Source organism: Orbicella faveolata, unplaced genomic scaffold (assembly GCF_042242905.1).
Source record: "Orbicella faveolata isolate gen_17 unplaced genomic scaffold, um_ofav_v1 contig_25, whole genome shotgun sequence".
In the NCBI taxonomy this organism is placed as follows: domain Eukaryota; kingdom Metazoa; phylum Cnidaria; class Anthozoa; order Scleractinia; family Merulinidae; genus Orbicella; species Orbicella faveolata.
This window is the reverse complement of record NW_028301553.1, coordinates 30,665,871-30,683,871: the sequence shown is the minus strand read 5'-3', so window position 1 is coordinate 30,683,871 and position 18,001 is coordinate 30,665,871. Positions and strand designations below refer to the sequence as shown.

The following is an 18,001-nucleotide window of genomic DNA, read 5'->3' as shown; positions in this document are numbered from 1 at the left end:
TACAAATAAAGTGGCAAAAATTATGTCATTTTAGCCGCTATGTTGCGAAAGCGAAGCTATTTCGTCTAAAAAGTTGCGTCCCGGTTACCCGGACTGGAGTGTTCATATGGGAAAATTTTCATCCCGGTTACCGAGATCTCGGTAACCGGGCCAGCCTGGCTTCTCATATGAACACATCGAAATTTTTACGAAGGAAAGAGTGGCGAGGCGAGATCTCGGAAACCGAGCCAGCCCGGTTGACCGGGCTCATATGAAGAAGCCCTAAGAATGTCTAGGAAATACCTGTAGACAAGTTCCTCTGCATTCTTAAACAATACCGCGTGTTTATGGTTCAGTTGTGTGTCAAGGAACTGGTCGAGAATCAAACAATAGAAACAAAAATCCTTGAACGTGACAGAGCTTCAACGACTGTTCGGCTGATTTGGGACTGGGTAAAAATGAAACAAATACAAAAACAAGAAAAGACATTTTGAAAAGAGAGGGCTCGCCTCAGATTAGATCATTGTGGTCCTGGTGCAGTTTGGGGTCACCAGGCAACAGGAGCCATGGAGTCACCAGGCAACAGGAGTCATGGAGTCACCAGGCAACAGGAGTCATGGAGTCACCAGGCAACAGGTTAATCCTATATTGTGGCTCCACAGGTTTTTCTTCCGTTTTCTTCGGACTGCCTCACACCACGTCCAGGCTAGTACTACTCTGGAGGAATTTCAAAAAGCAGCTTTATTTCTATGGTTAGGCCTACCGTTCACACTGATACGGCGACGCTCCTCAAACCGTATCGGAGGAATTTTAAAACGACGACGTTGCATTCTAGTGTGGACGGAAAATATTTTAAAAACGGAGCTTTTCAAAAACGTTGATATGACGACAATAGTGTAATTTTCCTGCCCGAGTTTTCCTGCCCAAGCACAAATCCAAAATGGCCGCTGATTGCTGCGTTTTTAAATTTCCTCGGCGTTGTGTGTCTACGGTAAACATTCGATGCATTTCAGGGGTGCCGTGAAACCTCCGTTTTCAAATTCCTCCGGCGTAGTTAGTGTGGACTGGGCTTCGGACATCCGCCCTTCTCAAATGCCAATACGTTTCGATGTGAATTCGATGTAGATGTTCTTAAAATTATGGCGAGCATGGATGTGAGACAATTTTTGAAAACTATAATTTATTACCAAGACTGTAGACAATCAAAAGCAAATTAACATTTACTACTCTTACAATTGCATGTGTGCTCTACATTTTCACGTTTTTTAAGGTGACTATGGAAAACGTAACTTTATTCGCAACAAATGTCCATTCTTTAGCGTATAGCAATCGACATCATGTAATTCAGCCTATAAACATACTAAATTAAACGCTAACAAAGAAATCACGGGCGCATAAACAGATGGTGTTCATGACGACTCTTACAAAAGGCACCACACGAGAAAGCTCCCAACTGCAGACAGGGCCCTCATCATCGTGATCCTCGATGTTCCAGACTGCTCGGCCGCTTTAGGTCCATCTCCTTTATTGCAGAGGTCTTCTTCACAGCACGACTTGCAAACATTTACTCCATCCGCGTCAGCAGTGCATTTGTTTGTACAGCCCTTATCTTTTCCACAGTCTCGACGAAACTGCGTCACAGAGTTATCCTTTTGAATGGTTTTCGTGATAATACAGCGACTATCACCATTGGCGCATTTGACTTCCGTGTTATTGCCCAGCGACGAAGACGGTATTTCACAGTATTTGTCTGCGTCAGGTCCTTTTTCTTGAGTGCATTTGTAGCATTCCAGGGAAGAAGCTGAAAATCAATCAATCAATCAATCAATCAATCAGTCAGTCAGACAGTCAGTCAGTCAGACAGTCAGACAGTTAGTCAGTCAGTCAGTCAGTCAGTCAGTCAGTCAGCCAGTCAGTCAGGTCAGTCAGGTCAGTCAGTCAATCAATCAATCCAGGCGGGCAGGCTAGCCCTCTACTAATTATAACGCTGGAGCGATGAAACTCCAAAATTCTCGTTACAATACCAATACATTATCAAGCAGGGAGGTAATGAGGATAAAGAAAAACAACAACTGAGTGGTATTGTGTTGATGTACTACAAATTCTCCTAACTGACAGGAAAAGAACTGTATGGCTGTCAGTAAGGAGAAATTAATTAACATTTTGAACCTGGTTGTGCTCTTATTGTTAAAGCGACCTTTGGGGAAATTAGCTGATCACTCCAACACTCTTTGTTTGGTTGCTTCTCTTTTTATTTCCACTATTGATGACTTCGGTACAGTACTCACAACGTTCTCTCACTTGTTGCTCTTGACTGGTTACAACAATTACCACAACTACAAGAAGCTAACTCGTCACGTTCCTTTTAAAGGGACAACCACGTCATCCATCAAATCAATGTCAATCTGTCAATTAGGCTAACGTAATGTCATGCGCAGTTCGAATAAGGTTCTATTGCGACTGCGCACCAAGCTACTTAGCATATTTTCCTTCGAGGTTATCGAGGTTGACTAAAACGTTTTCTACCTTGATTTTAACTGACTATTCTAAAGTGGCTGACCTAAATAAGGTAACGTGAGCAATATAAAAGTTACAATCTTCGTTCTTACCGATTAAAAGTTTAGGATAACACTAAGTTAAAAGATAAAAGTTGTTGTTAAATATTTCATACAACATAAGTGTTACAAGAAATAGGTTTGCAAACTCCCAGCTTCGTGGGCGGGATTTCCAGTTAAAACTATCCATCTCATTAACTGGACGTGCTCTTGGTACAAACATCCTTTAATGAGGTGCCGCTGCTATTGTTAGGAATCTTTTCTTTATTTGGGTAGAAGTGTGAATTAGGAATAAATTAATTTAAACATCGTTATCAAACTCCTTGAAAAGGTCAGTAAAAAGGGCAAGGTTTGACTGAAAAATTGGACGGGAGACTGAAAATAAGTTAAGGAGTCTAACGCGACTAATTCCAAAAAGAGCGCTTCCAAAATCCAGATTTCAATTTTTACTTCATTTTTTCGATCGACACCCGCGGGTAAACAAACGTGTTGCTGGACAACGCAGCTAAACCGAAAACATGCAGTGCAGCAACGGTGCTGGCAGAACATGAATGTACCAAGGCATCCTACCAAGAATCGGCTACAAATTATTGAAGTAGACACTACATTTTCAAAATAGTTAGATTACATGGTACCATTTCCAGTTTAACAACGGTCAAGTAATTTACACATATTTCACTGAAGAAGTAGTTCCTAGGAAACGTAGCACCTGCGTACACATCAACAACGATAAGAAAGGCAACATTTTTTTAAACACCTAAAATATTCCAATATTATATTTCGAATGACCCAACACCTATTTCTCAAAACATTACCATTAACTTTTTGCCCATTATTACAACGAATAAATATGGTTGGGAATTTATATCTTGCTTGCATTTTTATTGTTTTGCATTATACAGCCAAGGTAGACTAAAAGTCGTCTCTTTGAACTTTTGATTGGGTCAGGAAAAATTCTAATCATGTTTACAACAAAGCAACTCCAAATTAGTAAGAGCTATACTAGAAGGTGAGTAAGTTATGAATTAATTGTAAATTACAAGCATCAAAGTTCTAGAAAAATTATTTGTTACAATGAGGTATAAATATACTAAGTTTTTTTTTCTGTAAAAATATGAATTACATTCAGCTGACATCTAGCTAAATCGTAATACAAATATTTATAATAATTTTACTGTACGTGCTCATGGCAGCTACACTGCAATTCGTCTAAGCGACTCAAAGGTTAATATTGTTCCATACTGGAATAATCCTTGGTCAAATGAAAATTTACAACTATTAACCGAGCATTGATGGAGAAGTGTTAGGTAGATAGATAATTTAAAATCCAAAACATAGCATAAATTTCACGTGAAACCCCAAACCCGCGAAACTGATCTGATCAAGCTGTCCGGAGTTGGAAACTGAAGGTTTGCCTTAAAATACGAAATTTTCTAGAAGAAAATTTTAAATTTACGGGCACACGTTTATACAGTATTTATCACTGTCATAGCCTGTGTTAGCTCTAGTGTAAACAACCCAGGTCCTTAGACTGACAAATATGTAGTTGAATCAGTAGAGTTAAGCCCCAGTTGCAGTGACGGGCTTCCAAAAACATAGCTTGATACCGAAATGGAACGACAGAACAAAAACTGAATGAGAGATAAAACGATTCCTGGTTTAGATATATCTTCCATATTTTTCTTTTAAAATTTCGTCTCTGTGTGCAAACCAACATCACGGGCATTTACATTAGAACGTATGACACGTTTCTGTCAACGTAAGTGTAAGTGGCTGCAAACGAAAAGATAATTTGAAAAAAAAAATCGTTCTTAAACAGCTATCTTTCGTATTTTCCTATTGCATCCCTTTGAAGGTGGTTGGCAAAGAACGATAATACACTACAGCACTAACTCCCAAAGGAAGGAAATACGACGATTAAATTTACTTCTTCGTCGCTCAAACGCACGCCAAAAATATCCCGGGAAGGCCAATATCGCGTGTATAATAAGATAATAATAACTTCTATTGCAAAATGACTGGACCGATCGCGAAATACAGCCTGAAAATATATATCAGCTCTTTGGCTGACGCTTATTTCAATTTTTTGTGTTGTCTCAATGTACAAATGATCAAATGCTCGAAATCACACTCCGAAACGACCTCGTAGGAAGCAAAAGCATCAACTATTTATCCAATTTCCACGGGCCTTTAGTTAACTGAATTGTTTTCAATGAAAGCGAATCAACCCTGACCGGTCGTTTGGACAGATATTAAATTTATTGGGTTGTTTTGCTTCAGTAGGTCTGGCTTGTAATTTGCGACGTTTCGGCATCAGGCAAAAATTATCCCATTAATGCTCCTTGAAAATTTATAATACACATTACAGTGCTAAATCAAAGTTAAGTAGTACCTATTGTCGCCGACGAAGCAACTATCAGCAGCACATGAAATAGCTTTGTGGCCATCTTGGTTCTCCCACCTCGTGAAAATAAATTGAATTGCAAATTTTCAGTGGCGTGTCTATTGTTTACACACTGATCGCCCGATTAACGCCAAGAAAAATCCTGATCGACTTCTTTACTAGTCACGTTACTTGCAATCGATAACGTTATCACTTTCTAGAAAGCCGCGCATATTTTGAGTGAACGTCATCGACAATAGGAAACCTCTAGAAGGAGTTAAGTTTCATAACGCGGCACTAAAGGTTTGCCAGAAACATCTTGAGAACAGATTGTCACATCCCTGCAAATTACGTTTTGTGTGATCAAAGCTCGGTTTGTTTATCAAGCACAAAGATTGTTTACTCTGAAATTTTAAGGTAGTCAGGAGATTAATGTTGACTCCCACCAGATGCATGATGACGCTCGGATCGGACGTCCAAGCTTCGTTTGTGCGGAAATTCGTGTCATGACCACGACACCACTGGAACTTCCTGCTCGTGTTTGTGGGCGTCCTTTCAGTGATTTTTGATCTGTTTTGGAATTTCGTTCAATCTCTAATTCTGACCGTGACTTTGAAGGGAGGCTTGGGGTGAAACTAGCAAGTCGGAGGTTTTTACACTTTTCTTACGTCTTGTAAAATCTTAAGTTAGACACAAAAGCGAGTGACACCAAAAATGAATTCCTCTTGCATATGGTATACAAACTGCTATTTCCAGTCCCCCTGACCGCCAAAATAATAGCCAGTAATTTACATGAAGATATGCTGTAATCCCCTAAAATATTGTAACTATCGCCCCAACCTTCCTTCAACTTTTTGTGTGTTTTTATTTCGTTGTACTTCTCTTTGTGACTTTGTAATTCACTCTTATAGTTGTATTGTACGTGTATTTTGCTTTGTTTGTTTTACTCAGTAAAAAATCTGGGTACGAAGCTACAAGTGTACAGATACCCCAGTTAGAAAACTTAAAGCGACATCGACTTGATGGAATCCACACCATCTTGTCCGAACAGGAAGACTGTACAGCAGCAGCATGCATGCGGATAACGTCAGGATCCAAGAGAAAGTGCATAACATGTTGGTATTTTTTCTGCCAACGGATTGTTTATCATCTCATAGTATTTGATTCAAGAAAGTGTGAGATCTGGATTAGCAAAATGGCCTATTCTCACTTTTTCATCCAGACAGGGCAATTACTACTATAAAGCATCAAGAGAATATGAAAGATTCAAATGTAAACCAAACAAAAATGTAATTTAATGAATTTTCACACATGATTCTTATCAAAACAAAACGCAACAAGAAAAGAGAAGGAATCTACACCATTTACGAATGAATACAATTTGAATCCTTGAAAAGATCTCGTTACCAACACAAGGAAATTATGATTACTTTCAACAAAACTACCGCGCTTAGCAAAAATTACAATCCGTTGCCGGGATGCAAAAACTTCTGCCCTGCAATTGCTTACAAGTTACAACTTGTTATAATTCATACGTCAATCAGTTTTAACTCTGTAATTGTCGAACTCCTTTCGACTGAGATCTGCGAGTCAATCCGTCTTGATTCTCTGACTTGTCATGCGGTAAATAATGCTGTCCCGGCCTGGGTCCATGTACCACATGATGACGCACACCGCATATATGGAAAGGACTAAGACGATGACCAACCACAGCCAGATGTTGAATATTATGGGATAGTCCTCGGAGTATTCTGGTGCCAGGTTCACCTTGTTTAAGTCGACGTTTGGATCAGCCTGGTTAAAAAAAAAAAAAAAAAAAAAAAAAAATGTAAACCTCCATGTCAATTAGCGTGGTTTTAACTTTGAAGTTTGTGGATGAAACCCTAAGCTACTAGTTTCACGTGGTATTATTATGCTGCACAAGGTAATTCTAGCTTTGATGTCCTTGGATGAAACCCTTGTGTGTGACCATTCAAATGAAAGCTATTGAGCAGTACTTTCATGTGGTACTGTTTATTATGCTGTACGAGGTGGTTCGAACTTGTAAGTCTGTGGATGAAACCCTAGTGTGTGACCATTCATATGAAAGCTATTGAGCAGTATTTTCATGTGGTAATGTTCATTATGCTGTACACGGTGTTGTTAACTTTTAAGTCTGTGGATGAAAACCTATTGTGTGACCATTCAAATGAAAGCTATAATAATTTCATTTGGTACTGTTTATCATGATGTACAAGGTGGTTCACAGTTTGTGGATAACATCCCACTGCTCCCATACTTCTGAACTTTATTGAGGGATCATAGCATATTAATTCTCCTAACTACGTTCTGTCACGTTCATAATTTGTTGATCTATTACGTTCGTACCTTGACTTGGGCCTGTTTGCCTGCTTCACGCCTTTCTCTGTGCTTTCCAATACAGGACACCTACGCAAAGAATAATGATAAGCAAAGAATGAGCACAGACCAACTCATTGTCTATCCTGTACCCAGAAATTTCTTGCAGTAGGAAATATCATTTTTCTTTCGACGTTGACATAATTACTTGACGTGTAAATGGCCGTCAAACGGATACAAATAGATAAAGAGTTGACAAAAACAAACCCGTAATGGCGACTGTATGGAGAGAAGTTTATTCTGCAGCGACTCGCACAACGACTGCTTCACGGTTTCTTCCTGTTAAAAAACGGTAACAATGAAAGTGAATAAGTACTTAACCTCACCCGTTTAGTCTTTTACATTAACAGCTTATTTCTTTTGACTTCAAATTCTTCTTGTTCTTTGCTACACAAATACACGAATTCTTACTGGGAGAGAGCGTGAAAAGAAAACAGTAATAAGGGAAGGGAGGGGAGGGGAAGGGAGGCGAGGGGAGAAGAGGGGAGGGGGAGGGGGAGGGGGAAAAACAGGAGAGGGCAGCACAGGGGAGTAGAGGAGAGGTGAGAGGAGACGAGGGGGAGGGCAGGGAGGGGAGAGAAGAGAAGAGGAGATTAGAGGAGAGAAGCGGTCTTGTGTCAAACCTGAAAATAAAGGCAGCTTATTCTACGACTTCCTTCAATGAAAGTCCTAGAAAGGGTAAATAAACTGAACACTTACCAGATCATGCCTGAGTGTAACAGAAGGCAGGTGATCATGAAACATGTCCATTGACTGCGATGACAGGTGAGGCTGGACCTCCTGATAGACAACATGCATCTCCTGTGGGTACTTGGTATGAAGATCACTGTCCAGGGGGGGAAAAGCAACAAGTTAGTAATGATAAAGTTCTCTTGGCTCACACATAACCGCTTGTGTAAGAAAACGTTTCAGCAAAAAATCAGAAGAACTTTTTGGATTTGAGTGGAAGCGCCTTTCCGTGGCAAATGATTAGTGGTTTCCTTCAATACGTTTCGTTTTATACCAGCTTGTTAATAATAGAATTCTTGGTGTAACAGATTAATGATTTCAACGACTCTTCGCTAATTGGAAGGTTTTTGAAAATTTGCAAAATGCTTTGCTACAATGCTTAAGAATTTAGAAAGAAAAGTTAGATTTACCCAAACCACTCCAAAGTCAACACTTCCACAAGGATATTTCCGTTGTACAAATCGACGAACTTCTTTACAATCTGAAAAGAAATAAAATCGGGCTATAAATAACAAGATGCTAAGAAAATGTAACAACAAAGCCTTTATCAACAGTTACCGTAGAAGAACAACCAATCTACAATCGTGGACAAAAGTTATTGGGACACTGATATAATGCAACGAATCATCTGTGTTATACAACTGAAGTTTGAAAAAGCACTGATGTCCTGCCGTGCCCCTCCCAGCCAATACAATGTTGAAACTTAGGAGAAATTGTAGGTACTAGTTTTCAACATTGTATGTGGGGTGGGGGGAGGAGAGGCTAGGCAGGTGAAGTTGTATTCGCGCCCGGGAGTAGCGTGTGAACAAAAGTGCCGTAAGTGTAAATTTGGCCCAAGACCTTTGTTGATGACTGTAGCTATTCATCAAACAAGCAGAGAAATAGACGAGCAAACCAAACCAAACCAAAACAAACAAACAAACAAACAAACAAACAAACAAAAAAAACAAAACAAAATCAAAACAAAAAGACAGAAAAAATCAAAGGATTGTTACCATAGGAATCGCGTCCTTCAAATATTGAACGGCCCCCTCAGCCTGTAAGGAGCTGTCACCATAGCGACGACGCAAGCCCTGAAGAAACATTGAGCGAAACAACTGGTAAACAAATGACGAAAACACTAAGAGTACAAAAGCACTGATACGTTCCAGTCAGATTCATATCTCGTAGTAAATTTCTCAGTTGCAAACAAAATCCAACCTTGACAGAGGAGAGGGTTAAGGTAAACATATCAGGCACACCATCTTGGATAAGACTGGGGTTGGCGTTCAGCTGAAAGCAATAAAAAATAAATATAATAATATTATAACATTTGTCTAGCGCTTTCACACAAAGGCCATTCTATTGCTGATGCAATAGAATGGAGCGCAATAGGTGCAATTCTAGACTTGATAAATCACGTCTGAAGGTCATACCAACTACGGTAGTCAACAGGTACACCACAAAGTATAAATGAAAAATACTGAAAAAAAAAAAAACAAAAAACAAAAGAACAATAACAACAACAAAACATTACTTACCTTCCCCAGTATTTGAAGAATGGCGTCAATTTCAGCAAAAAGTAGGAAGTCCTCCTGAAATACAGCCAGGATAAACGATTGTGAATACGAAAACGTCCAAAAAACGTTATACCGGCTCCCAACAACTGAAGATGACATAATAGAAAGTACAAGATTGCATGTATCGTAAAGTGAACTAGTAAACTGCATTTGGGAAGAAGAGAATAATATCGTGACATCTCGTGTGCATTTGTTACCTTCTTCTCCATGTTAAAGACGGCGTTTCCTTTGCCGGGGACTGCCACAGTGAATTCTTTAGTGCTGGGTGCAAACTTGACACCTGCAGAAACGAAAGAAATAAGCTACCACTGAGTGCACTATGAAAACGTCACAAAACACCTATCATATTCATTGGCTGTTTTAAATGGCTGCACTGAGAACAACATGGTTCCACAGGCGACTTCAGCCCAGATTTCTTTCTCGTTTCTAAAGTGGAGAATAACAAAAACTAGAGACTAGTTGAGGAGGAAAAGACAAGGCTGTCTGCTGGGATTTTCTCCAAATCATGTATATGTATGTTACTTTAAACAAAAGCTACCTTTGCCAAAATCAGCTTTCTCCAACCTCGTTAAAATCTATAAGGGAAGAACAATAGATGGCATTGTAAATGACCAGGCCAAATACATACAAATATGTGTCTACACTGACACACTGAAGCATTTTTCTTGATCATTCATTTTGTAGTAGTAAAGAAAAATCGTCCTTTTGTCGGACGTAACCACAGAAGGCTGTTGATTTCGGGCGTTGAATCTATTATCAGTGGTCTCTACACTACGGGGGCAACAAAAATTCCCCGAGTTTCCACTGAGCAGAAATAAAAAAAACAAAAATAATAATAATAAAAAAAACACAAACAAACAAACAAACAAACAAACAAACCTCCAGAACCTTCAGAATTACCTTGAACAGAGGTTTAACGTCGTTAGAACCAATTGCGCTGCATGTCATAAAGTCGGCTACCAAATCCTTAAAATTGCTGAGCGTTCAATCAAGACCTTACCTCCTCCTTGGTAACAGCCAAGTCTCCAAGACCTTGTACACTGTTTTCCTCAATCTGCTCAAACTTTTCCTCGGCCTGATTCCAAAACGAAGTGTGACTATTGGTCCCTACGGCATGACCGGCCGAAGCCAACTGGAATTTCGAAATAAAACAGATCATGGAATTGGATTGACAATACACGCGAAAGGTTTTTGGGTTTAAAAAATCTTTAACCTCGGCAATGCTGATCAAAGGCCATCTTCAAGATTGATTGCTATGTGTTTCACACGTTTTAACGATACTGTCTCAATCCAAAAATGCCGTCATAGTTAAAAAAATAGATTACAGTGATCTTCTTAGAAGTTCTCTGAAAAGGAGGAGAAAATCATGTGGGATAAGTGGAGTTTTAGTAGATAGGAAAAACTGAGGATTTCATGAAGATTTAGAATTAGACCTTCTAGTTCACAATTGACAAATGGATACCAAAATATACTACCTCAAAGCTGAAGTACTCTCGCGTGGCTGACATGACAGTGTATTTGCTGGTGTTATTTTCCTTTTTAACTTTTCTCTCAAATTCCCCCACTCCCCCACCCCCTCTTCCCACCCAGCCATCTCCATTCGTGGGAAACTAAGAGCCAGTTGTCAAATGCAGGGTGACTTACGAGTTCACTTCCGGAGACGGACACGGTCAGCGATTTGCCGCCAAAAACATCTGTCACGCGCGTCGGAAGGTTTTCTTGCGTGACACTGGACGTGGACAGAATTCCACCCAAACTGGAGGCACCTTCGGACTGAAATGGCGAGGAGAGGCGTAAGAACACAAGCAAGATTAATTTTAACGAATTAGCATAAATATGTCATTAAAGATGTGTACATTATTTATCGTGGTGTAAGGTAGGATAAATGAATTTTCACCCGTTTGCCTGACGATGGAGTCACTTTAAGATGTAGATCGCGACGTTTCGGCTAATATACTGCTAGTCTTCATTAGGCGATGAGGTCAATTGTTGCGTGTCGCTATTTGTAGCACCTTGGTTCGCTGCTATTGGTGCATTTGGATCCTAATCCTTGCATGAATATGGTTGATTAAGCTGTTCAGTTCAAATCCTTGTTAACACGCACACCGTAGAGACAATACAATTATAACATTGTCGGGTCCCGGGTCAGGTATGGCTTATTTTGAAAACATTAGACTAAACAGTTTTAGTTCCTCATTTATAATCTGTCTCAATCTTTTCCAGTGTTAATTAACGTTTTGGTTAATTAACACCACTCGCGTGCATTTCTACCTCAGTAGACCAGTACGATATTTTGATTTTTGTTCAATTTGAAGGCAGCTTTGTTTATCGGACAAACAGTAATTTCCCAGATCTTGACTAGCTCCTTTAACCAGTTTCATAGGACTAAATCTACTTATGCGTGTTTTATTATCAGAGTTGAGACGGTTCGAGTCCCTCCTCTTTGAGGCAAGACGAGGAAGCAAACCAACTTTTGCTAGAAAAACAGATTACTTTTATTGTCGTTAAAAGGTACCATCGATAGTGAAGTAGGCGAATGTGAAAAAGGATCACAGGCATGAACTTTCAAGAGTCTTTGATTACAGTACAATTCACACATTGTAAATGAACATTCAGTTTTAAAAGTTTAACTGACATAATTAAGTGAGGTCTCGGACAATTGATGTTCGACAGTTTTTCTTCATCTACACCTACATCTACACTTAGTTAAGTCGGTAAAAATCGAGAGATACCACACCAACTGTTAAGATCTGAATAATAATAACACAGTAGAATACTAATAACTATTAACTAACTTTGATTTAAAACTATCTACGGACGTTTTTTCCTCGAAAATTCTATCGTTCATCAAATTTGTGGTAGTTTTCAACAAGTATAGATAGTTTCGCTCGATAAAAATAATTTCCACTCACCTCTGCGACAGGATATGACGCTGCTTTGCCGGGTACATCGAATTTGTCATCTAAAACGACAAAAAAATACGTCCGTTGAGAAAATTTTTTCCAGAGCACTCCAGCCTCATAAGGTGCTGCGAAAATGCCTAAGACGCCAAAGAAAGCTGAAGAGGAAGCAGCCCTTCATTTTGGCTCGTCACGCCATAATATAAAACGACTAAAGGACACCAAAGGATTCGTAACAGTTACCTTTTGTAACGCCATCAATTGTAATCAAAACATTGGCTTTGGGTCGGCGAAATACATTTCCTGCTAACAAGCCAGCCCAGTTCAGCTCCTAAAGATTATGCAAAGTACAGCTTATTTACTACAATTCATGGTAGGTTAGAGATGTACATATAAAAAAAGGGTAAAACACTAAAACGTACAAACAGAAAAAAAAAAAAGACAATAATAATAAGTAAATAAAAAGTGTGCAAAAACATCTTTGATAAAAGTAGCTATGGGAGACCCGCAAAGGAGCCCATGACCCAGTACTGGGACAGCCACCACAAATCATAAGTTATATATAACATAATAATGAAAAAGGATTTAAGGTATACTAACCTAAAAATGATGATAATAAAATCTACAGTATATGCTATACTAAAAACCTTTATCAGATTTCTTTTAACAGAAGCTAAATTAGCACTGTAAAGTGCTGCCGTGGGTTTTCTGGTCAAAATTTCCTCGCTCTTCAAAATAGCGGCCTACCTTAGTGGATGAGAAACCCATCGCGAGCCCTATCACATTGGAGATTTCATCCGAAGGAATGGCGCCAGCATTTGGAAGAAACGTCACATAGCTTGGACTGTGAACGACAATAAACTTGGAAGCGTCAGAAGTCTGCACAGAAAGAAACAATCTCGCGTCAACGTACGCGCCATCCATAACGAATACAACAACGAGACAAAGTTTTCAGTGTATGCTGAGAATAATCCTCATGTTCCTACTGGTATTTCTAAATTACCGATTAAACGGCGACCACTGGGGCCTCTTCTTGTTTGCGATACACGCCTCGTTTTTCGTAAAACGAGAAGTGTATCTTGCGAGAACCAATGAAGGGACAATTTTGCAACACATGACTAGCTGAAATGTCTCCTAGTTCCTGAGACGTTCAAATGGAAATCTTAGAAGTTCACTTGAAAGCAGAAGACCCATCCTACAATTTATTGTTTAATTCACTCAGTTATAAAAGCGCGGTTTTGTGCAGGGAATCTAATATCGCATCGCGAGAAACGAGACAACTCTCGCGAGAAACGTGACGCATCTCACTAAGAACAATTCATGTCTCATTTCTCTCTAGAATCAGTGAGCCGTGTAGTATGTAAGATGTGACACATATGTACTTTAAGCGATTACGAACATGGCAGGTACAAACGAACGAACGACAGTGACAAAGAACATCATTAACCAACGTCATTATGAACACATTTTCATCGAAGAATCCCGATGACACTCTAGCGCTTCACCTAGACATACGTAAAAGTTCGAACCACCTTGTGCATTGTAATAAAATTTAAGCATTACCACTTGGAAGTACTGCTCAGTAGTTTTCATTTGAATGGTCACACACTAGGGTTTAATCCACAGCCTTGAAAGTTAGAACCACCTCGTACAACATAATAAACAGTACCACATGAAAGTACTGCTCAACAGCTTTCATGAATTGTGCATGTACATGGATATTATAAAAACGTGCCTTCATAGTGCAACCTTAATGTTCTTTTTGGTTTTGAAAAACAGTCCAGGGTGTCACCGCAAACTGTTAAAGAACAAAAAGAACTTGAAAGCCAGACAATGGAAACATCAAAGCCAATTTGATATAACAAACCATGAATTGCCAAACTTTGACAGAAACCTTTCGAAAATGGTAGTGAAGTTTTAGTAAACTTTGCCACAAAACCTATAAACTTCTCCTTTGAACATATGCAGTCACATAATCATCTCTGCTTATAATAACACCAAATTGTTGCTATTGTTCACCAGTACAATACAGATGACAACCATACATGGCCAAAAACGTTTACTATTTTTTTTCCACACGAATCTAGTTTCAATCACATATACGAAATACTGTAATTATATTATCACACATAATTACAAGAAAGTGCTCAAATCTTAATTCCCAACTGTTCAATGCGCACCACAGGACGTGTAGTGTACTAGCAAAGCATAAAATGTATGAAAACGTTTTGTGTTTGAAATAATTTTAAACACAAAGAGATTCATAAATTTTATGCTATGCTAGTCTACTATACATACAGTGCTGTAACATTGAACAGTTGATACCAAGGATTTGAACACTTTCTTTTGATTGCGTACATAGTAGTTACAACCTTATGACATAGCATAGAATAAAACAGAACAAACAAACAGTCTCAGAAAATATTGTTCAAAAATAGGTACAAGTAGAAATTTAATCAATTTTAGGAAATGTAAGGCTTGTCTAACTGAAGACAGACTAAGATCATGGATGCAGTTTCACAATGGCATTCACACTATATTCCAATCTATCCAGTTTCTATTCTATCAAGCAAATGATAGTTGCCATTCTATTTGGAACCTCAGTATTCACAACTGAAGTCAGTGGTGTTGTGGAGGACTTTTGGTGAATGCAGAATTTCCAGCCCCAAAAAGTCCTGAAAATTTGAATTCCACACAACTAATTCTAACTCTTACTTACTACATACGTTTGTTTCTGTACCAGCCAAGAGTCAGCTTGTTGGTAGGACAGCAAAATCTGAAGTTCCTTTATTAATACTAGCAAATATTTCTTTCCTTCAATGCCCCACCTTTTACTCTAGTGGTAGAGATACGAAATACCAGCTACAAGTAACATAAAGGTATTCTCATTCAATTACAAAACATGGATGACTGTTTTGGCATCTTTACTAGCAAAATGAGTAGCTGCATATAACAACTTTATTGATATTGTGTGGTCAATTGACTTAGCAGTGATATGAAATTATCAAGAAGGGGGAAGGCTTGGAAAAATGGCAGAATTTAGGTGGTAGCCAGGTGAGAATTCTTGAAAACCACTGTGATTGAAGTCAATCAATACTAACTACATGCAGTAGTAAACTGAAATTGTCTCTTTCAAATGTGTGTCTGGAGAGCTTTTGGTTACATGCATTGTTTTTCCACTTTTTTGACAATTTTTGCTAAGTAGTCCTGGTAATTTACTTTATTTTGACTTTTAAAGCGATGGAAGCGAGGGTGCAGGCTTGATACTAGGAGCTCATTAACTAAGGCAAAAAGACAGTTCTGCAAATGATGACTAAATTACCAATGATGACTAAATTATTTTTCCATGATGTGGTCAAGATTGTTGTTTGGTTTGAATGACACCAACTGTATGGCTATTAACATTACATTTCTTACTTCCCTCAAATTGCATGTATACATGTATAACCTTTAACATGAAGTATACACATGCTTTTTTAAGGATTGCCTACTGTTCCATTTAGTTCAGTGATTAGTTGTCATAAAACCCTGCATCTTTATCAAAATCAATCAGCTGACCTCATACAAGGTTCATTCTGGTAGAACAAGGCAGAAAATCAACCTATGTTAGTCTATTTAACTTGTTTACACTGCTATGAATGTCACTGTGGTACTGCAAGATGTGTAAAAGCATACAGTCAAATGAATCACTATCCCTAGGCTCACGACAGCAAGACCACAAGGCGACTTATAAGTCAACTGCTTGAAAGACTGCTTGAGTTTCCATGTATTGTACATGCACATGTTAGCATGCAAAGAAAGCCCTGCTCGATAGCCAGGGACTAGTGGAGTTTGTTATCAGGCCAGTGGATTCCCTCTTTCACTTGCCTGACAGGGAAACGAAGTGTCTTGGGAAAAATGTTGAGGAAATCCACATTACAAAAGTACATACATGTACTCTGAGAGGTAATTTTTTTGGGGGGGCAGTGAGAATGAACTTCCAGTTTGCCCAAAAGGACAAGCTGTAAAATTGGTTAAGTTCTTTGAAAAGAACACTTTCCTCTTAAAGTACATGCCTCCAGCTAGGAGTACAAATAATTTATGCAGCTGCAGCAATCTATGAGAACAGCCTGACAATCAACTCACACATAATTATTTGACTTTAAATCCTGTCTCGGGAAATATTGTCCAGATGCCTGTCATCCAGTGAAAATTTCATTTGAAAGTTGGGAAAATCCATTGGAAAATTGTAGACTACCTTTAGTGGTAGTCTTCTTTTTCCATTTGGAATGGAATGGTGGAAAATTCCTTACCATTTGTAACCACTTGTTGACTTTTTGCCAGTTTCCACTCTCTCATCAACCAAAAACAGTTACGGGAAATCAAATTGCTAATGGTAAGTACCATCTCTGACTTATTTGGTTAGTTTGGCAATTTCGTTAAAACCCTAACCACCATTCAACGGTTACATCAACTGGTTTATTCTGACAAATAATGAGCACCCACTGTGGTTCTTGGGAATGAATTTAATCGCAAGAACATACAAAAGTGCACTCATAAAGTGCACTTTGTACACAAAGATCACGCAAAGTGGTATATTAGAAAGAAAGTAAGACTATGAGGAGCATTAGAAAGTGAATAACGATGATGAATTGAACCTTGAACACAACTAAATTCGGGCGATGCTTAGATATAAAACTTCAAGGATGGAAACCGTAGTTCTACAGCTACCGTTTGACAATACGTTTCAAAATCGTTTTCTTGATACAAGGAGACAATCTTATCAAGTACAGGGATTATTAAATCAGACATGAACATTAAAATACATCTTAAAACATAACCAAAATACATGTATGGATCGAAACCCAAAGTGCAATTAACCCGAATTACTGACTCTACGCTTTCTGGTCGTTTACGATACGCCGACGACATTACGACAAGTTAGGTTGGTAAATAAAATAAGCGTACCTTTTCTGGCTCTTTTATGACTAAGCTATCCTTCGAATTACTTAGTAAACTTGAAACTGTGAATGTAAAATAGAAAATAGTTATTTAATTAAGTCAGTATATGAGCTTATGTTTATGTTAAACAAACATGCTTCAAGATTTTAGATCTATGGCAAAGCAAAGCTTACAAACACCTTCGTCTAAAACAACTGTACGACATACAGTGTGTGCATAAACTGGTCTTTGCGACATCGTTGCAAAATACTTCTCGCAAGACAACAATCTGTCTGAAAAACGTCCACATTTCCAAACGATTGAAATAGACAACAGGGTACAATTTCATGTTGTTTTTCGCTAATCATGGAGATAGCTTGCTGGTTTAAAACAAATACATCTGAAAGATAGATTATTACTTTTAACTTTGAGCGCAAATCAGGCATTCTAAAGACATGTTTTACCTGCTGAAACGAAGAATAGATGCAACAAGCAAAGAAAGATTCGTTCCTCCGCCATCTTGCGATCGGTCACGAGATGATTGTATTGCGGGCTCAAAATTAGTTTAAATATATTCAC

At 38.6% G+C, this 18,001-nt stretch overlaps 2 protein-coding genes across 2 annotated transcripts; both read right to left on the bottom strand.

The window, feature by feature from the left end:
- Positions 1–1,142: 1,142 nt before the first annotated feature.
- LOC149109843 (uncharacterized) lies at positions 1,143–5,199 on the bottom strand. The gene is made up of 2 exons (XM_089293414.1): positions 4,927–5,199; positions 1,143–1,780 (listed from the first exon to the last, which is right to left on the bottom strand). Exons 1-2 carry the CDS (start codon positions 4,979–4,981, stop codon positions 1,401–1,403), a joined length of 435 nt encoding a protein of 144 aa, XP_089149540.1. The 5' UTR covers positions 4,982–5,199; the 3' UTR covers positions 1,143–1,400.
- A 991-nt stretch (positions 5,200–6,190) lies between these two features.
- Positions 6,191–17,975, bottom strand: LOC149109842 (renin receptor-like). The gene is made up of 17 exons (XM_089294954.1): positions 17,887–17,975; positions 17,450–17,505; positions 13,250–13,381; positions 12,746–12,833; positions 12,515–12,564; positions 11,247–11,375; positions 10,603–10,734; positions 10,141–10,177; positions 9,800–9,882; positions 9,564–9,617; positions 9,244–9,315; positions 9,039–9,116; positions 8,454–8,524; positions 8,014–8,140; positions 7,522–7,593; positions 7,285–7,344; positions 6,191–6,711 (listed from the first exon to the last, which is right to left on the bottom strand). The coding sequence occupies exons 1-17, from the start codon at positions 17,939–17,941 to the stop codon at positions 6,508–6,510; spliced, it is 1,500 nt and encodes a 499-aa protein (XP_089151080.1). The 5' UTR covers positions 17,942–17,975; the 3' UTR covers positions 6,191–6,507.
- Between the last annotated feature and the right edge of the window lie 26 nt (positions 17,976–18,001).